At 51.0% G+C, this 21,438-nt stretch overlaps 1 protein-coding gene across 1 annotated transcript; it reads left to right on the top strand.

The window, feature by feature from the left end:
* The first annotated feature begins 4,069 nt into the window (after positions 1-4,069).
* Positions 4,070-20,905, top strand: NAA40 (N-alpha-acetyltransferase 40, NatD catalytic subunit). Its single transcript, XM_023186412.1, has 8 exons — positions 4,070-4,306; positions 11,292-11,387; positions 12,740-12,792; positions 18,008-18,103; positions 18,177-18,335; positions 18,500-18,583; positions 19,592-19,669; positions 19,957-20,905. The coding sequence occupies exons 1-8, from the start codon at positions 4,190-4,192 to the stop codon at positions 20,096-20,098; spliced, it is 825 nt and encodes a 274-aa protein (XP_023042180.1). The 5' UTR covers positions 4,070-4,189; the 3' UTR covers positions 20,099-20,905.
* The last annotated feature ends 533 nt before the right edge of the window (positions 20,906-21,438 follow it).

Below are 21,438 nucleotides of genomic sequence, written 5' to 3'. Positions count from 1 at the left end.
TTTTTTTTTTTTTTTTTGAGAGGGAGTCTCGTTCTGTCACCCAGGCTGGAGTGCAGTGACGCAATCTCAGCTCATTGCAACCTCCATCTCCTGGGTTCAAGCGATTCTCCTGCCTCAGTCTCCTGAGGAGCTGAGATTGCAGGCACCTGCCACCATGGCCAGCTAAGGTTTTTTGTACTTTAGTAGAGACAAGGTTTCACCATGTTGGTCAGGCTGGTCTCAAACTCCTGACCTCAAATGATCTGTCTGCCTCAGCCTCCCTAAGTGTTGGGATTACAGGTGTGAGCCACCATACCTGGGCAGTCCAACAGCTTTAAATATTATCTATGTGCCAACTGTGCTGAAACTTCTATCTCCAGCGTGGACCCCACTCCTGAGCTTGACTCTGACTACCCCACATCTCCACCAGAATGTCTAAAAAGCACTCAGACCTGACATGGCCAAAACAGAATCCCGATCTTCCCTGTACTCAAGCCAGCTCCTTTCACCTCTCCATTTTTCCAGCAGCTCAGGCTGAAGATCACGAAGGTATCTTGGCTCCACTCCTTCCCTCACACCCCACACTCAATCTGTAAGTGTAGGCTCTACCTTCAATGTCCTTCTCCCACCTCCGTCGCTGCTCAGCCATGGAGGCTTCATCTGTTGCCTTGATTATAGCAGTGGCCACTGGACTGTCCTTCCTTTTTTTTTTTTTTTTGAGACAGAGCCTTGCTCTGTCACCCAGGCTGGAGTGCAGTGGCCCGATCTCGGCTCTGGGTTCAAGCGATTCTCCTGCCTCAGCCTCCCGAGTAGCTGGGATTATAGGCACCCGCCATCATGTATGGCTAGTTTTTGTATTTTTAGTAGAGCTGGGGTTTCACTATGTTGGCTAGGCTAGTTTCAAACTCCTGACCTCAAGTGATCTGCACGTCTCAGCCTCCCAAAGTGCGGGGATTTATAATCCTGCCACCATCTTGCCCGGCCTGGACTGTCCTTCCTTGACTTTGTCCCTACATTCTCATCTCAACCCGGAAGCCAGGGTGGTTCTAGGCCCCACTTCTGTCTGCAGTGCCCTTCCCCCAGACATTCTCATTACTTGCTCCCTAACCTTCAGATCTTGACTCAAGTATCACCTCATATTTAAAACTATAAACCTTTTTTTTTTTTTTGGAGATGGATTTTCATTCTTGTTGCCCAGGCTGGAGTGCAATAGTGCGATCTTGGCTCACTGCAACCTCTGCCTCCCTAATTCAAGTGATTCTGCTGCTTCAGCCTCCCGAGTAGCTGGGATTACAGGCATGTGCCACCACGCCTGGCTAATTTTGTATTTTTAGTAGAGACAGGGTTTCTCTGTGTTGGTCAGGCTGGTCTTGAACTCCTGACCTCAGGTGATCCTCCCGCCTTGGCCTCCCAAAGTGCTGGGATTACAGGCGTAAGCCACCATGCCTGGCCTTTTTTATTTATTATTTTTATTATTTTTATTTTTTGAGACAGAATCTCGCTCTGTTGCCCAGGCCGGAGTGCAGTGGCCCGATCCTGGCTCACTGCAAGCTCCACCGCCTGGGTTCACACCATTCTCCTGCCTCAGCCTCCTGAGTAGCTGGGACTACAGGCGCCCGCCACTACGCCTGACTAGTTTTAGTAGAGATGGGGTTTCATGGTGTTAGCCAGGATGGTCTCCATCTCCTGACCTCGTGATCTGCCCACCTCGGCCTCCCAAAGTGCTGGAATTACAGGCGTGAGCCACCGTGCCCAGCTTTTATTTATTTATTTATTTATTTTTTGAGACCGAGTCTGGCTCTGTTACCCAGGCTGGAGTTCAGTGGTGCTATAGGCTCCCTGCAACCTTCACCTCCTGGGCTCAAACAATCCTCTAACCTCAGCCTCCGGCGTAGCTGGGACCACAAGTGCAAACCACCATGCCTGGCTAATTTTTTTTTCTTTTTTAATTTTTTTGTAGAGACAGGGTCTCACTCTGTTGCCCAGGCTGGTCTCAAAGTCGTGAGCTCAAGCAATACACCCATCTCAGCCTCCTAAAGTGTTGGGATTACAGGTGTGAGCCACTGTGCCAGGCCAAAACTATAAATCTTGACCTTCCCTGTCCTCTCTCCCTGCTTTTTCTTCTGTCTAGAGCCTGTATCATTTAACTTACTATGTATATTATTTATTTATTACCTATTTATTTCATCTATTATCGGTTTCCTCCTTCCAGGATACAAGGGTGGTGCCTATTCTGTTTTTTTTTTTTTTTGAGACGGAGTCTCGCTCTGTCACCCAGGCTGGAGTGCTGTGGCCGGATCTCAGCTCACTGCAAGCTCTGCCTCCCGGGTTTACGCCATTCTCCTGCCTCAGCCTCCCGGGTAGCTGGGACTACAGGCTCCGCCACCTCGCCCGGCTAGTTTTTTTTTTTTTTTTTTTTGTATTTTTTAGTAGAGACGGGGTTTCACCGTGTTAGCCAGGATGGTCTAGATCTCCTGACCTCGTGATCCACCCGTCTCGGCCTCCCAAAGTGCTGGGATTACAGGCTTGAGCCACCGCGCCCGGCTATTCTGTTTCTTATTGTTGTTTTCCTTGCTGCTTGGAACAATGCCTAGCATACAGTAGGCACTGGATAAATGTTGCTGAGGCTACCACTGAACTGAGCACTAAAGTTGGAATAATGAGGCTAAGCACAGTGGCTGACGCCTGTAATCCTAGCACTTTGGGAGGCCAAAGTGGGAGGATCACTTGGGCCCAGGAGTTTGAGACCAGCCTGGGTAACACAGTGAGACCCCATCTCAACAAAAAATAAATAAATAAAAATTCAGCTGCGTGTGGTAGTGCACGCCTGTAGTCCCAGCTACTCAGGAGGCTGACGCGGGAGGATCACTTGAACCCAGGACGTCGAGGCTGCAGTGAGCTGTGATTGCACCACTGCACCCCGGCCTGGGCGACCGCGAGACCCTATCTCTTAAAAAAAAAAAAAAAAAGATAGAATAATGGGCAAAACCTGAAAAAGTCCATGAAGCTTAAGTGTTGTGCAGCATTTCACTAATTTTCGTGTCTAAGACCCTACCTGGGGAGCACTAGGAAGTGAAGACTCTGGCTCCACCCTTGGAGATTCTGGGGTAGGTTGCAGGGGTGTGCACACTGCCGAAGCGCCCGCCGGCGGTTTGGATTCGGATCATGTTGGGGTCACTCTGGTGTGCTGGGGATGGGCTGAAATTAAAACTGTCCGGGATGCCCGGCGTTCACTCTAACAGCATCATCCACTCCCTCCTAAACAGTGCTTACGAGACAGTCTCCCCTCTAAACCCTGAGGTGTGGCGCTGAGATGGCACCTCGCTCCCCTCTGTGCCCCCTGGGCTCAGCACCTCGTAGATGCGAGTTATTTATTTTTTGAGACAGTCATCCTCTGTCGCCCAGGCTGGAATGCAGTGGCGTGATCTTGGCTCACTACAACCTCCGCTTCCTGGGTTCAAGTTATTCTCCTGCCTTAGCCTCCCGAGTAGCTGGAATTACAGGTGCACGCCATCATGCCCGGCTATTTTGTATTTTTAGTAGAGACGGGGTTTCACCATGTTGGCCAGGCTGGTCTCGAACTCCTGACCTCAAGAGATCCACCCACCTCGGCCTCCGGAAGTGCTGGGATTTCGGGCGTGAGCCACGGTGCCCGGCGGCGAGTTAATTTTTATTGAGAACGTGAATGAATGGATGGGGAATGAATGGTTAGAAGACGAATGAATGAACAACAGGACTCTGGTTAGAAAAGGAATTTCAAGAGTCAAGATCTGGAAGGTGGGAAAGTTTCCAAAGACTTCCGATACGCGCGCTGGGGCTCTGGAGGGGCAGGTACTTCAGAGGTCGAGACGCGATTGGCCGTCTGGGAAGGTGGCTGTGCCGCCGGCTGCTACGCGCTTGGCCAAGAAGCCGCTGGCCGCAGGAGAGGTGCTGCCACCCACCCGGCCCCCAGCGGCCCGCTGCTCACCGCCTGGGTCGGCAGCTAGGCTTGGCGCCGCCGTTGCCATAGCTACAGACGCAGCCCAGCGAGGGGGCGGGTCCTGGCCGAACGTCATTCCCGGCGCGACGCTCCTCCGCGTTCCCGCCTCCTTCTGGTCCGAGACCCTCGGCCCGCCTAGCGGGCGCTCCACCTGCGCGCCGGCTCCCGGATCCCCCTACACCGGTTCTGCGCCGGCGCGGTACCAGGGCGCGCGGGGGAGCTGCGAGGCGCATGCGCCGTGCGGGGTCGCCGCTCTGCAGCCGCCGCTGTTGCCGCCTCCGCCGTTGCCGCCTCCCTGCCGGCAAGTGTGTGAAGAAGGAGTTGAGGGTCGCCGCCGCCGCTATGGGGGTGAGTGAGGCAGAGAGAGGAGATGGGAGGTCCAGGGGCGCTCCTCGCTACCCTCGCCCCCTTTGTTCTTAAACCCCCTCACGTGACCCCGACCCCCTCCAGCCTCACGTGACCCCTGACCCCCACATGACCTGACTCCCCTATTCTAAGGGTCCCCACGCTATGCCTAGCCCGGGAATCCTCTGGAGAGCCCCTTGTCCGGGGCCCCACCCCCTCGGCGCCCCCAGCGTCACGCCCGCCCCTCCATGGGTCTGCCTCGCGGACCCATTACCGGCCTCCCCACCCCCGTCCCTCGCGTGGACCCTGGGGTTAGCCTCCCGCTCCCCCGGGGTCACTTATCACCTGGCTGTCACCAGCTTCGTCGCTTTTCACATCCGAGGTCAACCCTGGCTTGGAGGGAATTGAGGCCCAGAGGAAAGAAGGCGCCTAGCCAAGGTCACACTGGCTGGGGCGTCAGACCCCACCTTGGGCCTCCCGAATCGCAGTCCACTGCGCTTCCCGCTACTCCAGTCTCAGCGAAGCCAGTTCCCCTACACTCTTTCGAAACCTCTCCACCAGGTTCCTGCTGCTCCTGATAAACACAGCCTTCCTTTCCCATAGACTCCTGCCGTCACCGCTCCTGGTTGCAGTGAAATGGTTCTTATGACCAAAGGGTTGTTACGAGTTTTGGTAGAGCAGGTGTTTTTGCAAGGGGAGGGCTGTGCAGGTGAGAGGGGAAGGTGCGGGGAGGCGGGGGCGGCGGCCCAGCTGCGGATGGATATTGACCACCTGTTCCGTGCCGGCAGCCTGGAGGTGCATTTTAGTTCACTTTCCCGGGATATAGGGTAGGGCAGAAGTTATTTGCAAGTTTCTGTGCGTTCACCGTACTAAGTCTCAATTACAGCAGTATCAGTCACCCTCCTGAAAAGATAACGCCCTTCCTAGTATTGGCTGCATTCTTTTTTTTTTGACTTGGAGTTTTGCTCTTGTCGCCCAAGCTGGAGTTCTATGGCGCGGTCTCCGCTCACTGCAGCCTCCTTCTCCTGGGTTCAAGCGGTTCTTCTGCCTCAGTCTCCCCAGCAGCTGGGATTACAGGGGCCCCCCACCATGCCCGGGTAATTTTTGTATTTTTAGTAGAAACAGGGTTTCACCATGTTGGCCAGACTGGTCTCGAACTCCAGACCTCAGATGGTCCACCCGCCTAGGCCTCCCAAACTGCTGGGATTAGAAGTGTGAGCCACCACACAGGCCTATGTTAGTATTTACATGGAATTTCCATCACCTTAAGGGAACCCTGACTTTGGCGTCCGAGGTACCTCAATTCCAGCCCCGTGTTCACTGCTGGCGGTATAATATTGTGCCAGTGAGTTGGCCTTTATGTGTTTGAATTTCCTCACCTCTGTAATTGGGATGCCGACACCTCCCCTTTAGGGTAGTAGTGAAGATTTAGTGAGATAATGGATGTGGATTGCTAAGGAGGTGTCTCCTAAGTAGTGGCTGTTATTTTTGCCTGTATCCTCAGCCTTCACTTTACTGATCTAAAATAGATTTGTGCTATTTTTAACCCATTGGGTTGTCCCTACTGTTGTTAACCTAGTTTTTTTTCCCCTCACTCCACTAGTTATCGACTGAACAAATCAACTTATTGGACAAAAATAGTTGTCTACTCCATGTCAAAACAGTCATCATGTTTTAACAAATAATTTTGGATATTATGTACTTCATATGTAGAAAACCAAGTCTAGAGACCTTAGGCATATTTAACCTAAATTTTGGTGGAAGGTCCTAGACGCAGCCATTGTTGAAACTAAATGAAACCTCTGTCCCTGCTGTCGCTTAGTAACTGTCTAACCAGAAGCGGCCACTGCAGATTAAGCAGAAAACACGAAGTGTAACATGCCGTTCTAGTTCAACACTTCCTCGTTGGTTGGGTGGAAATAGCAGGCCCTCAACACCATAAGACAGGGTGAGGGAGAAAAGAAATATGCCCCAGAGATTCTGCAATCCTTGCATCCTTTAGGGCCTCAATCTTATACTTTACAGATGTGTTTCTCACATGAGACCCTACAAAGTCTCTTCTGGCCTAAAATTCACAGTAACAGAGAGACTTGAATTCTCCCTGAAACACAGCTAGAACCGTCTCATCACCATCATTCCACAACTGTGGGTCACCGTGTGGCAGAGCCTGGCCTCAGGCTGAGTGAGGCTTCAGATGGAGGCTTTCTCTTCAGTTGCCACACACGTGTCCTAGTTGCCACACATGTGTCGTCTTTCAGGAATTAGAATTTATATTTCTCTTGCTTCATCAAAAGCAGGTTCTTTTTGGATAATGGATAGTATATGGGATGGAGACATTGATACTGAAAATCTAAAAGATGCCAAACTCCTTTTCTGAAAGGTGCCTCCTCCTCCCAACTGGATGTTTCTTTTCTTTTCCTTTTTTGTTTTTTAAATGGAGTTGTGCTCTTTGCCCAGGCGTGAGTGCAGTGGTATAATCTCAGCTCACTGCAATCTCTGCCTCCCGGGTTCAAGTGATTCTCCTGCCTCAGCCTCCCGAGTAGCTGGAAATACAGGTATCAACGACCATGCCTGGCTACTTTTTTCTATTTTTAGTAGAGATGGGGTTTCATCTTGTTGGCTAGGCTGGTCTTGAACCCCTGACCTCAGGTGATCCACCCACCTTGGCCTCCCAATGTGCTGGGGTTATAGGCATGAGCCACCGTGCCCGGATTGCGTGGTTTTTTTTCATTTGTCTTTATGACCCCTTCCAGTCATAGAACTGTGTGTGGAGTTATTTTTTCAATGGGGATAGTAAGGGAAGGAGTTTTGCACTGCACATGAAAACATTTATGTAACACTTTAAAACAAAAAATGCCATATAAATGCAATTGTGACATGGTGGAAGGAGCGTGACTTTAGGGTTCACATGTGGATTTGGATCTTGGATGATTCATTCCGCAGATATGAACTGAGTACCTGCTGTTTGGTGAGCACTGGGTGAATATAGGCAGATAAAGTGGATCTACCCTCACCTCATGGGGAGAGTCGGAGGGAGTGGAAGGAAGAGACCACTTTGAGAACTCTCCTCACTGGCTCTGTGACCCTCCAAGTTCCGTAAACTCTCTGTGCCTCGGATTTCTCATCAAAGAAGTAGTCACACCTACCATGCTGGGTTGTGAAGAGTAAAATCAATCACTTTTATTTTATTTTATTTTATTTTATTTATTTTTTGAGATGGAGTCTTGCTCTGTCGCCCAGGCTGGAGTACAATGGTGTGATCTCGGCTCACTGCAAGCTCCGCCTCCCGGGTTCACGCCATTCTCCTGCCGCAGCCTCCGGAGTAGCTGGGACCACAGGCACCCGCCACCTCGCCCAGCTAATTTTTTGTATTTTTCGTAGAGACGGGGTTTCACCGTGTTAGCCAGGATGGTCTCGGTCTCCTGACCTCGTGATCCGCCCGCCTCTGCCTCTCAAAGTGCTGGGATTACAGGCGTGAGCTACTGCCCGGGCCAGTACCTTTATTAAAGCACTGGCAGAAGGTCTGAGGGAGGTTCTTGTAAACAGAAATCCCCTCCTGCGATTGTTGGTATAGGCACTGCGAGCCCCATTTTATGGAAAAGAAAACTGAGAGTCAGAAATTTTGAGCAACTTACCGAAAAGAGCTTAAGTAGCTTGCCTGAAGTCACGCAGCTAGTAAGTGAAAGCTGAGAAATCCAGGTCTTTTGACTCAAAATCCTGCACTCTCTTTTTCTATACAAAGCTCCCTTGGAAAAGACACTTAACCACAATGAGCTTTACTGTTCACTGTGCTTATTACCCATTTTAATTAGGAGCATTTTTCTGTGTCCCTATAGGACAGCCTTACCTCCACAAGGCAGGGGCAGAGCTCATTGGAACAGGAGACCACTTTTCTTAGTGCGGCCCCTCCCTGCCTGTCTGGCCCAGCTGACTGCACCCTGCCTCCTGCCCTGTGGGCAGGCAGCAGAGCTCGGGGTTCTTGAGTTACCGCAGTCTCAGGCCATGGCAGCCCCAGGCCTTGCTCTGAGGATTGCCAGGTCTGCATGAATGAGCCCACAAATCTAGAGGCCTGGCTGGCCCTCCTGCTGCTTGTGCTTGGGAATTACTGCTCATGCTTAGAAATGAGATGGAGGGAACCCAGGCTTCAGTGCTTTCTGGATTCTGGGCGTTACCCTTGCCCTGCAGCACCTTTGATCCTTGAGCCCTGTGTAAGACAGCAAGCGTGTAGGGTGGAGTCGGGGAGCTTGTGCCTACTCTCAAGGTGTGCTACTTCTAACCTGCCCTTACAGCTCCAAAAAGGCCAGCATTTGCACCCCCATCTTCATGGAGATGGAGTTGCTTTCACAAGTCATTCTGGGGGTGTCAGGAAGAGCATAGGCCCAGTCTGATTGATGCCAAAGCTTATGCTCTTCTGCCCCGTGGTGCAGCCCTGGACACCTTCCATCCGAGGCTTCTCTGTCCCTCACCTCTGCCTCAGTGCAGAGGGTAGGGCCTGTAGCGGCACTGTGTTGGCACACTGTTACCAGACCAGCCAGGCAATGAGAAAGAAGTTGCCGAGTGGTTGCTGAGGGCTTCTGAAGCCCAGGCCTTATCGTAGCAGGGTGCAAGAATCTTTGTTGATGACGGAATGGAAGTCCACTATGCAGGACATAGGTGCCTTAGTAGGGGACAGTGTGGCCAGTGGAACAAACATGATCTGCAGCCCATCCCTGGGATTGAGTCTCCCCTCTGCCCTTTATTCACTGCAGAACTGAGTAGTCACATTGTCTATTCAAGCCTCAGTTTCCTACTGTGTAAAGGGAAGTGATAGTTTCTGCCCTGGTAATTGAAACACATAACCTAGGCTGGGTGTGGTGGCTCACACCTGTAATCCCAGCACTTTGGGAGGCTAAGACAGGAGGATCGCCTGAACCCACGAGTTTGAGACCAGCCTGGGCAACACAGTGAGACTCCCCCTATCTCTAAAAAAATAAACTAAAGAAAAAAAAAGAAACATAATGTTTGTAAAGGTACTTTGCAAGCTATATCTCAGTGTCGTCTTGAAACCCAAATTTCCAGAGAAAAAGATGAATGCTCTAAACCCATCCATGGTAGAGGGAGGGGAGTTCTGTCCCAAGAGTCCAGCCCTGTGAAAACAGCCCATTCTCTGGTTTGTTCCTTCCTCTGGGGAGGTAAGATGTGAGATTTTGCCTGTGTTCCACACAGCGCTCAGCCATGAGATAATTAATAGCTGGTGTTGGTAGAGTTTGCAGCTGTAAGAGCAATCCCTGTGAGTTCCTGTTATCTGAACTCTTTTGCTTCTTGGTTGATTAAAGTAGGAGGTAAGCAGTGTCATTCCTTGGAAAATCATGGGTAGAATTGATTCTGAGAACTTCCCTGGCAGCTGGTTTTTCAACTCATGCAGAAAGTTCATTGCTCTGAGTGTCCTTTCCTGGGGCCAGTCTGTGTCAGGGCTAGATGTAATTGAGGGTTGTCAGACCTCTCCAGAGAGCTCAGGGGAAAGAGGGGTGTGTTGGGGGGTGTCAAAAGAGGCTGCTCTATTGGTAAAAAGCAGAGCCAACTTACCAGTGCCTTTGGGGTGCCTTCTGGGGACCAGCTGGGTGGTGCATGCGCTTTGCATGCCTGTGCTCTCTGGTTGTCCTGGGGAGAGAGAATGAGAAGTCTTTTATTGAACACATGCCATATTAACCCTCGTTAAAACCCTCAGTCATCAAGCCGGGGGAGGCTCGGAGAAGTGCTGTGCCTCTTCCTAGCACTGCAGTGGGTGGAGAGCAGGAAGAGGCTTTAGACAGCTCTGGAGCGGTGGCTCGTGCCTGTAATCCCAGCACTTTGTGAGGCCAAGGCAGACGGATTACTTGAGGTCAGGAGTTAGTGACCAGTCCGGCTAACTTGGTGAAACCCTGTCACTACTAAAAATACAAAAATTAGCTGGACATGGTGGTACATGCCTATAATCCCAGCTACTCGGGAGGCTGAGGCAGGAGAATCGCTTGAACCCAGGAGGCACAGGCTGCCATGAGCCGAGATCTCACCACTGCATTCCAGCTTGGGCGATAGAGTGAGACTCCATCTCAAAAAAAAAAAAAAAAAAGGAGGCTTTGGATGAGGCCTGCCAGGTGTCAGAGCCTGGCTCTTGCCCTGTGTTACCCGGCTTTTCACAATAGGGTGAGCAGGTCTTAGGCCTGAGAGAATCTCACATCGGCCTCAAAACCGGACCTAATCTAGAAGCAGCTATAGCAATTTGCCATTCGCTGCTCTATGCCAGCAGAATCCCCACTTTGCTGCTCCTCTGCTGCCCCGCTGCTGCCTGTGTACCTGCAGCTTCGTCTTGCTGGCCATATGTCATCTCTGTCCTGAGGTGAACCCCTTGGGCCCCTGCCCTCTGCCCTGTCACTGGGTATGTAGTGTGCCTGCCACTCGTTGGCCTAAACTGAGCAGGGCTTCTGGGAATGGCTCTGATGTCCTTGAGTCAGAACATGGTGGCCCCCACTTGAAATGAGACCCAGCTCCCACAGGAGCTGTGGCCAACCAGATCTTTGTCACCCAACGCTGGAAGACACTGAAAAGGCTTTGAATAAACATACTTAGGAACAGCCGTCAGCGGCTACCTCAGATGCCGTCTCCTCCCTGAAGCGGTCTTCAGTGTGCCTAAAGTTGGGTGTTGGAGGGAGCGGGTGAGTGCATATTTACTAAGTGCCTGCTGCAGGCATTGTCAGCTGTTTCGCAGCGTCCCCACAGTGTCTGTGTCAGGAAGGCCACTGCTCTTCCTGAAGGGAAGCTGAGAAGTCTGGTGACTTCTGAGGACTCCCCACTACAAAATGACCTGCTTGGGTCTTTCCCGCCCCTCCAAACGTGTGGCAGATGAGGCGGGAAATTTCTCACCACTGGGCCAGGTCTGTGGATGCAGGGCCCTTCGGTTCCTTAAAGGGAAAGTCAGTGTTTTATTGGCCGCAGCCCTTCCAGCTAATGTTGCTTTCCTCCGTTGCAGAGAAAGTCAAGCAAAGCCAAGGAGAAGAAGCAGAAGCGGTTGGAGGAGCGAGCAGCCATGGATGCCATTTGTGCCAAAGTGGATGCTGCCAACAGGGTGATTCTCCCTTTCTTCCTAGTCCCTGCCTCCTGGGACTTCAACTTGGTTTATAATTTGACTTGTTTTGTCGCCACCCTGTGGCAGAATTGTGACACTACCCACCCACACCGCCTCTGCCTCCTTGCTGTGCAGGGAACTGAGCTCATATCTGTGTGTTGGGAGTTGGCGCTGGCAGTTGACCCAGGTGTTTGGGAAAATGTGGATTCCATTGAAGCGCTGCCTCCCTGTGGAACTTCTTCCTTATGGATAGAGGAGGATCTAGATATTTTGTTTTCTTTTTTGAGAGACAGGGTCTCCCTCTGTCATCCAGGCTGGAATGCAGTGGTGCGATCTCGGCTCACTTCAGCCTTGCAGCCTCTGCTGCCTGGGCCCAAGTGATCCTCCCACCTCAGCCTCTTAATTAGCTGGGCTTATAGGTGCTTGCCACCACACCCGGGTAATTTTTATAGAGATGGGGTTTGACCTTGTTGCCCAGGATGGTCTTGAACTCCTGAGCTCAAGCGTTTCACTTACCTTGGCCTCCCAAAGTGCTAGGATTACAGGTGTGAGCCACAGCGCTCAGCCTCTGCCTCCATTTAGTATCCTATTTTTTGATCATTCTTTTAACCCACTCATGGTAAACACTCATTTTAAGGATGTGGCTCAGGGACTTGATTTTCCATCTGGAGTTGTAACCAGGTGAAGTCAGTGGAGGCTTCTTTTAAGACGTGTGTGGCAGGGCCGGGCGCGGTGGCTCAAGCCTGTAATCCCAGCACTTTGGGAGGCCAAGACGGGTGGATCACGAGGTCAGGAGAGCGAGACCATCCTGGCTAACACGGTGAAACCCCGTCTCTACTAAAAAATACAAAAAACTAGCCGGGCGAGGTGGCGGGCGCCTGTAGTCCCAGCTACTCGGGAGGCTGAGGCAGGAGAATGGTGTAAACCCGGGAGGCGGAGCTTGCAGTGAGCTGAGATCCCGCCACTGCACTCCAGCCCGGGCAACAGAGCGAGACTCCGCCTCAAAAAAAAAAAAAAAAAAAAAAGACGTGTGTGGCAGATCAGGTAGCCTCTCTTCTTTGGGTTAGCTGTGCTGTGAGCAGGTAGTATGCCCACAGGCCAGTGAGGTCTCCTCTTGCCCTGTCAGATGATGCCAAACTTAACTCTCACGGGCCTCCCCACCAAAGCCTTCCTTGCACATGTGACTTCAGAGCTAGGCAAATGGAGGGTTCTGGGAGGCTGCTCCTGGGGCTGAAGCTAGTCTCCCGTTGTGGATCCCCATAGCATCCCACTCCAAGACAACAGCTCTTGGGACAGGGCCTGCACCTCCGCCACACTTGTCTGTGCCATTCCTCTTTTCTTTCCCTCCACAGCTCGGAGACCCTCTGGAGGCTTTCCCAGTGTTCAAGAAATATGATAGAAACGGGTGAGTTACATTGAGCATTACCAACTGCTGTCTCCTTGAGCGTCTTCAGGAATTCCCTTTCCAGAGTAGGCTTCCTCAGACACAAATTTTCTCATTCTTCATAGAAATGTTTTTTCATATCTATGAAAAAACAGGGCTGGGCGTGGTGGCTCACGCCTGTAATCCCAGCACTTTGGGAGGCCAAGGTGGCTGGATCACCTGAGGTCAGGAGTTCGAGACCAGCCTGGCTAATATAGGGAATCCCCATTTCTACTAAAAATAAAAAAAAAATTAGCCGGGTGTGGTGACGGGCACCTGTAATCCCAGCTACTTGGGAGGCTGAGGCAGGAGAATCACTTGAACCCGGGAGGCAGAGGTTGCAGTGAGCCGAGGTAGCGCCATTGCACTCCAGCTTGGGCAAAAAGAGCAAAACTCCATCTCAAAACAAAACAAAAAGAAAAAGCAGACACTGTGGCTCGTGCCCTCTGTTGATACAAAATCCCCCAGGTAGGGTGGCAGAAGAATCCATAAATGAGCAAAGATTGCACTTAATCTCAGACTGATGTCTCTTTAGATAAAGTTTTCTTTTTTGAGATGGAGTCTTGCCCAATCACCCAGGCTGGAGTACAGTGGTGCAATCTTGGCTCACTGCAACCTCCGCCTTCTGCATTCAGCCGATTCTCCTGCCTTAGCCTCCTGAGTACCTGGGATTATAGGTGCGCGCCACCACACCTCACTAATTTTTGTGGGGGTTTTTTTTGTTGTTTTTTTGAGACAGAGTCTCGCTCTGTCACTCAGACTGGAGTGCGGTGGTGCGATCTCGGCTCACTGCAACCTTTGCCTCCCGGGTTCAAGCAATTCTCTGTCTCAGCCTCCCGAATAGCTGGTATTACAGGCGCCTGCCACCATGTCCAGCTAATTTTTGTATTTTTAGTAAGAGTCAAGGTTTCACCATCTTGGCCAGGCTGCTCTTGAACTCCTAACCTCGTGGTCCACCTGTCTCAGCCTCTCAGTGTTGGGATTATAGGCGTGAGCCACTGCACCCAGCTAATTTTTGTGTTTTTAGTAGAGACAGGGTTTCACCATGTTGGCCAGGCTGGTCTCGAACTCCTGATCTCAACTGATCCGCCTGCCTCAGCCTCCCAAAGTGCTGGGATTACAGGTGTGAGCCACCGCACCTGGCCTGATGTCTCTTCAGGACTGATTTTTCTCTCTATGCAAAGAATCATTGAGCTGAAACAAATTTGGAAAATTATGTAGGCTGACACTCACATTTAATGCATGGGAAACTGAGGTCCAGAGAGTCAAATGAGCTTTCTGAGTTTATGGGGTTTTCACCTGACAGCTGAGGGGGCTTTTAATTTCCAATCTAGTGCTCTTTCCCTGAGTATATGGTATAATTATTAAAAGCCACTTACTGGCTAATTGGCCGTGAACAAATTACTTTTCTTTTTCTTTAAAAAGAAAAATATTTTTTGGTAGAGAAGGGGTCTCGCCTACATTGTCCAGGCTGGTCTCAAACTGCTGTCCTCAAGTGATCCTCGGCCTCCTAAAATGCTGTGCCCAACTGACTCTGAACAAATTACCTAATCTCTCTGTTCTTCAATTTTCTAGTTAAAAATGGGCCTGGGGCAGGTGTGGTGGCTCATACCTGTAATCCCAGCACTTTGGGAGGCTGAGGTTGGGAGGATTGTTTGTGCCCAAGAGTCCAAGACCAGTCCTGGCGACATAGGAAGACCCTGTCTCTACAAAACAAAAATATTTTTTAATTAGCTGGGCATGGTAGCACATGCCTGTAGTCCCAGCTACTGAGAAGGCTGATGTGGAAGAATTGCTTGAGCCTGGGAGATGGAGGCTGCAGTGAGCCATGGTAGCACCATTGCACTCTAGCCTGGGTGACAGCAAGACCCTGTCTCAAAACAAAACAAAAGCCTAAAAACCAAAAATGATTCTAATAATGATACCTTTCTCATGGAGTTGTCAGGAGAATAAGATGTAAAGTATTAGTTCCTGGAGCATAATAAAAGCTAAATAAGTGTTTGCTGTTATTTTATTTTATTTTATTTTATTTTACAATTTTATTTTAGATTCACAAGGTACACATGCAGATATTTTCTGTAATGGTGGGGTTGGGCATCTAGTGTACCCATCACCCAAATAGTGATCGTGTACCCAGTAGGTAAATTTTCAACCCTCACCCTGTTTGCTGTTATTATTACTGATCTAGTTACCTGTAGGCTCTGGACTGAAGGCTCCCTCACTTTTTTTTGTCCTTTTGGTTTCTAAATAGGAAGCATAATCTGCCTTACCTGAGATGCTGTTGATGAGTTGTGCTTCCAGAATGTAACATCTTGGCTTGGGGATACACAGGGGCTCTGGTTTCTCTGTGCTGGGGGGTTGAATTGTAGCTGGACGTCTTACTAACTCTACTTGGAGAAGTCACTCATATTCCTCAAGCCTCATTTTCTTACCTAATAGGATGATGATGCCAAATTTGCAAGTTTTTTTTTTTTGAGACGGAGTCTCGCTCTGTCGCCCAGGCTGGAGTGCAGTGGCCGGATCTCAGCTCACTGCAAGCTCCGCCTCCTGGGTTCACGCCATTCTCCTGCCTCAGCCTCCCAAGTAGCTGGGACTACAGGCGCCCACCACCTCACCCAGCTAGTTCTTTTTGTATTTTTTAGTAGAGACGGGGTTTCACCATGTTAGCCAGAATGGTCTCGATCTCCTGACCTTGTGATCCGCCCGTCTCGGCCTCCCAAAGTGCTGGGATTACAGGCTTGAGCCACCGCACCCGGCGCAAGTTTTTTTTTTTTAAGGAAGGAAAAGAATATATGCAGCTCAGTAAGTAGCAGCTGGTATGAGTTTTGTTTTGTTTTGTTTTGTTTTGAGACAGAGTCTTGCTCTGTGCCTAGGCTTAGCGCAGTGGCGTAATCTTGGCTCACTGCAGCCTCCACCTCCTGGGTTCAAGCGATTCTCCTGCCTCAGCCTCCCGAGTAGCTGGGACTACACGCACATGCCATCATGCCCTGCTAATTTTTGTATTTTTAGTAAAGATGGGGTTTCACCATGTTGACCAGGCTGGTCTCAAACTCCTGACCTGAGGTGATCCACCGACCTCAGGTGATCCACCCATCTCAGTCCCCCGAAGTGCTGGAATAATAGGCGTGAGCCACTGCGCCCAGCCTGGAAAGGCTTTTGACATACTTTAGAGATCCCATATTGTGATATCTCATCGTGTTTTTCGGTTTTTTTTGAGACAGAGTCTTGCACTGTCCCCCAGGCTGGAATGCAATGGCGTGATCTCAGCTCACTGCAACCTCTGCCTCCCGGGTACAAGGAATACTCCTGCCTCAGCCTCCAGGGTAGCTGGCATTACAGGTGCCTGCCACCACGCCAGCTCATTTTTTGTGTTTTTATTAGAGACGGGGTTTCACTATGTTGGCCAAGCTGGTCTCTAACTCCTGACCTCAGGTGATCCGCCCGCCTCGGCCTCCCGAAGTGCTGGGATTACAGGCGTGAGTCACCGCGCCCGGCTTCATAGTGTTTTCATATTACGTATTTCCATTGACTTCCAGAAATGTGGAATAGCTCCAAAACAGGCATTGCCAGCCAACTTTGGGCATTTTATAGTTAAGACAGATGCAGTGCTATGTTTGGGCAGCTGTGATGGCTAAGTGGTTGATAAAGAAAGGAAGATGGTTTAGGGGCAGGAAGTTCTGAATTTACAAGGCTGAGCAAATGAGGCGTGCCAGTCAGTAGAAGTGATGGGATTCCAGTGGGCATATCCTCTGGGGATTGTATCAAAGGTCACTGAGAGATTGATACGGGAGCTCTTTAAAGGCTTAGGGTTTGCTCTCTCTAGTCCTTTCAGAATGTAGTGCTATCTAAAGAATGTGATTTCACAGATTGGTCAAGGAGTTTAACTGTTACTTAAATTTCATTTAGAAACAGATATCTTAACACCTACAGCATTTGTGGGTTTAGAAAAACAGTGTTGGGCTGGAGTCTGCTTCACCCCGTTTTTGTTTGTTTGTTTGTTTTGAGACAGAGTTTCGCTCTCATTGCCCAGGCTGGAGTGAAATGGCATGCCTTTGGCTCACTGCAACCTCCGCCTCCCAGGTTCAAGCGATTCTCCTGCCTCAGCCTCTCGAGTAGCTGGGATTACAGGCACCCACCACCATGCCTGGCTAATTTTTTTGTAGTTTTAGTTGAGATGGATTTCACTGTGTTGGTCAGGCTGGTCTTGAACTCCTGACCTCAGGTGATCCATATGCCTTGGCCTCCCTGAATTGCTGGGATTACAGGTGTGAGCCACTGTGCCGGCCTCAACCTGTTGATCAGCTGAGAGTATCCCTCCCTATTCCTCAGATGAGGCAGGCAGGACTCCTGGGGTGGGGTGGGGCGTGTTGAGCCGTAGTCTTCTTGAAGGACCTAGGGTCACCCAGTGGTTTTGAAGGCGCAATTGGTAGATAAAAGGAATGGGGTCCCGTGGGAGCCCAGTGTGGAGTCAGTTCAGAAATGACAGCAACAGGAAAAATGTCTAAGGGCAGGAACTAAATAACGGAAGACATGAGTGTTTATAACAAAGTACAGGGCCGGGCGCGGTGGCTCAAGCCTGTAATCCCAGCACTTTGGGAGGCCAAGACGGGCGGATCACGAGGTCAGGAGATCGAGACCATCCTGGCTAACACGGTGAAACCCTGTCTCTACTAAAATACAAAAAATTAGCCGGGCGTGTTGGCGGGCGCCTGTAGTCCCAGCTACTCGGGAGGCTGAGGCAGGAGAATGGCGTGAACCCGGGAGGCAGAGCTTGCAGTGAGCTGAGATCAGGCCACTGCACTCCAGCCTGGGCGACAGAGCGAGACTCCGTCTCAAAAAAAAAAAACAAAAAAAAAAACAAAGTACAGAAGAGACAGAAAAGGTAGGAAAAGAATAAAGAGGGAGCAGAGAGGGACAAGAAGTTTACAAATTGCTGAGGCGGATTAGGACAGCTTGGGGAGGCAGGAAATGGGCCTTGTGGTTGGGGGGTGGGCAGTGTGGCCACAGTGGTTAATCTCAGCCTGAAAGACTTTGTTCCTGCACCTTCTCTAGTCATGCTGGGGAAGATACAGGGTAGGCTTTTCTCTGTAGAGTAACTGCGACTGGGCCCTCCTCCCTGTAGACTTTAAGGGAGGAACAGCAGTGCCCTGGCAGGAGAGCTGTAACCAATTCCGTACACCTCCTGTCATCTTCTCAGGTTGAATGTCTCCATTGAATGTAAGCGAGTGTCTGGACTGGAGCCAGCCACCGTGGATTGGGCCTTCGACCTGACCAAAACGAATATGCAAACCATGTAAGCGTGTCCCGACCAGGGGAGCCTAGTTCCTCTCCCAGCTTTCCCGTCTGACTGCTCCCAAATTCCCCAGGTATGAGCAGAGTGAGTGGGGCTGGAAGGACCGAGAGAAACGGGAGGAAATGACAGATGACCGAGCCTGGTACCTCATCGCGTGGGAAAACAGCTCCGTCCCTGTTGCCTTTTCTCACTTCCGGTTTGACGTGGAGTGTGGGGATGAAGTCCTGTACTGGTAGGAGCCATGGCTTGGGGGAGGTAGGGGAGAGAGACCCTGGTGATGGTACAGGCACTCCAGCCAGGTGTCTATGGGCTGCCAAGGACTGCAAGCTCCTCTGCCAGACCTTACAGCCTCTTCATGCCCCATCCTGCACGCTCACTTCTCCTTTCTTCACCTAGCTATGAAGTGCAGTTGGAAAGCAAGGTGCGGCGGAAAGGCCTGGGGAAGTTCCTTATACAGATCCTACAGCTCATGGCCAACAGGTAAGGCCTCCCTTCTTAGGAGACCCATATAGCACTCAACTGGAAGGAGCCACCGCTAAGGCACTTGCTATTCATTGGAGGGGGAGGCTCATAGGCGTGTTTTGGGAGAAAGGTGTTTTAGAACCCTCTCAATAAGATGCTCCCTGCCTTGTTATGACTCCAGATTTTGCATGTTTAGCTCAGCACAGCAAACATCTTTTTTTTTTTTTTGAGACAGACTTTCACTATTGTTGCAGGCTGGAGTGCAATGACGCGATCTTGGCTCACTGCAACCTTCACCTCCTGGGTTCAACCTTCACCTCCCGGGTTCAATTCTCCTGCCTCAGCCTCCCAAGTGGCTGGGATTACAGGCATGTGCCACCATGCCCAGCTGATTTTTGTATTTTTGGTAGAAATGGGGTTTCACCATGTTAGCCAGGATGGTCTTGAACTCCTGACCTCAGGTGATCTGCCCACCTCAGCCTCCCAAAGTGCTGGGATTACAGGTGTGAGCCACCACACCTGGCCAGCGAGCATCTTTTGAGTTCCTAATCTGTGTCACGTTCTGTACCTAAGTAACGGTGCTACAGAGAGGAAGTGGGAAAGATCCCTGCTCTGGAAGAAGCCCATCTGGTCAGGGCTGATGCCTGTGCAGTCTCATCAGCCTGTGACTGGGGGAAGCAGTGAGTGCCGAGGGAGTCCAAGACCTCTAGAGGCTAGAGGCCAAATTCAGGAGCACTTGTGCGGGTGAAAAGGGGTAACAGACAAAGACAGAAAGGAAAGGAAGCACGACCTTAGTCTCTGTTTTCTTTTCTTTTTCTTTCTTTTTCTTTTCTTCTGGAGACAGGGTCTCACTCTGGCACACAGGTTGGAGTGCCATGGTGTGATCATATCTCACTGCAACCTCTACCATCCAGGCTCAAGTGATCCTCCCGTCTTGGCGCCCCAAAGTGCTGGGATTACAGGTGCATAACACCTTGCCCGGCCATGTTTCTCTTTCTAAAAGGTGTTTGCTCTGCTTTCTTCTAGCACACAGATGAAGAAGGTTATGTTAACAGTATTTAAACACAATCATGGCGCCTACCAGTTCTTCAGAGAAGCGTTGCAGTAAGGAGCTGGGTGTGGGCCCTTCTGGGTGGTAGGTGGGCCTTCCCAGGGCCATTTTTCTGGTCCTGGCCCCCACTCATCCTGATGCCTCAGCTCATGGTCCAGTGGTCATGGGGGTTCAGGTCTGGGGAGACGGTATGGCAGTGCTCTCTGACTTGGTCAGCTGTCCACCTCCTGCACCCTTGTCCTAAGGGTCTCATCACTGTGGCTGGTGGAAGAGTTCTCAGGCCAGGGAGGAAGGCACTCAGCTGCCTGCCACCAACCCTTTTCTCCTGCCTGCCTTGCAGATTTGAAATTGATGACTCTTCCCCCAGCATGTCCGGTTGCTGTGGGGAGGATTGCTCCTATGAGATCCTGAGCCGGAGGACCAAGTTTGGGGACAGCCAGCACTCCCACGCGGGTGGGCACTGTGGTGGCTGCTGCCACTGAACTCTCAGAGCCACTTTCAAGTCACAATGCTCTCTCCTAAGGCCTTTCCTCTTTCCTGGTCTCACCGTTTGCCAGGTGTCCTCGGAGCTGTGGCCTCCCCAGCCCTGCACGTACCAGGCTGCACCCTGAGAGCACAGAACCCTGGGGAGAAGTGGATGAGCTGCTCCTCCTCTCCTAGGAGACCAGAGTGCTAGGAGGGAATGAAAGAGAGAGGGAAGAGTGGGTGGGGCCTGGCAGTGAAGCTCATCCTCCACAGTGGCTGCCTCCTCACTTGGCTCCTGGGGCCTGCAGTGGAGGTTCTCCCACCTCTGCAGCTCCTAGAGTCCTGGAAACCTCCCCTCCCCTTACACATACACTTGGACAAATGGAATGTTTATGCCCACCTTTATGAAAGTTCTGGAGTCCTGGGTCTGGGGTTTGCTGATCCCCAAAGAGGAGCACATAGGGTGTAAGATCTGGGCATAGAGGGAGGCTTCAGAGAGACTCACACTTTCGCAGATGGAATGCTCTTATGGAGACTGTGGGAAGATCTTTTGTGCCAAGATGCAGGGAAGTGAAGAAAGCTCTTTCCAGCTGTTTTTATGGATTCATGGAGTGGGCTCATGTTGAGACCAGCTGACTCTGGGAGGAAGACTGCCTCTCTCCATTACTGTCAGTGAGAGAGAGGCTGAAAGGACCAGGAACGAGGTGTTCTGTGGGACCCGCCATGGGGATGATTGCTTCTCTAGGCTCCTGGACATTGCTGCATTCTAAGCTTAACCTCCTGGTCTCATGGCAGTGACCTGAGCTTTTGATTCATAGAAGAAAGCCAGAGGTTTTGCTTGTTCTTGTCTGCCAGCCCTCACCGTTCTTTCTCCTCTGCCTCTCACGTCTACCCCCAAATACCTCTGTTCTTAGTCTCAAGGGGAGAATAACATCAGGGAGCCCCTCATCTTCCCCAGAAGGACTTCTAGTTTCTCATATAGTTAACTCCCATTTCTTCTTATCTCTTGGTGCTGATAGCTCTCTAAGGGTAGGGCACCCCTCCCTGCAGCCACCCTCCCTCTTCAGAGAGCCCCCAGCCAGCAGCAGGCCCCTCTGCCTGCACTCCTCAGCTTTGCCCCTCACTGCCTCAGTGAGGCACTAGTGCCACTGCCGTGGCCCAGCTGAGCCATAGCTCAGGCTGCAGCAGGAATGCCTCTCAGTGGCCAAAACAGCTGCTTTTCTCTCTGGTGTCACCCTGTGGTAACAGGCTAGAGCAGGGGAAAGAGAAAGCCTTCCTCTTCTCTCATAGGATAGAAAGGCAGGCTCAGAACTAATGCTCATCCTGATCTCTAGACCTTGTTCCTCTTACAGGGAAG

Source organism: Piliocolobus tephrosceles, chromosome 13 (assembly GCF_002776525.5).
Source record: "Piliocolobus tephrosceles isolate RC106 chromosome 13, ASM277652v3, whole genome shotgun sequence".
Lineage (NCBI taxonomy): Eukaryota > Metazoa > Chordata > Mammalia > Primates > Cercopithecidae > Piliocolobus > Piliocolobus tephrosceles.
This window is presented reverse-complemented; position numbering and strand designations above follow the sequence as displayed.

Bases quoted from the DNA above. Each gene is read 5' to 3' on its own strand.
- NAA40 (XM_023186412.1), top strand. From the start codon at position 4,190: ATGCGCCGTGCGGGGTCGCCGCTCTGCAGCCGCCGCTGTTGCCGCCTC. The intron at 4,307-11,291 runs GTGAGTGAGGCA...CCTCCGTTGCAG, and splicing joins TCGCCGCCGCCGCTATGGGG to AGAAAGTCAAGCAAAGCCAA. The intron at 19,670-19,956 runs GTAAGGAGCTGG...CCTGCCTTGCAG, and splicing joins TTCTTCAGAGAAGCGTTGCA to ATTTGAAATTGATGACTCTT.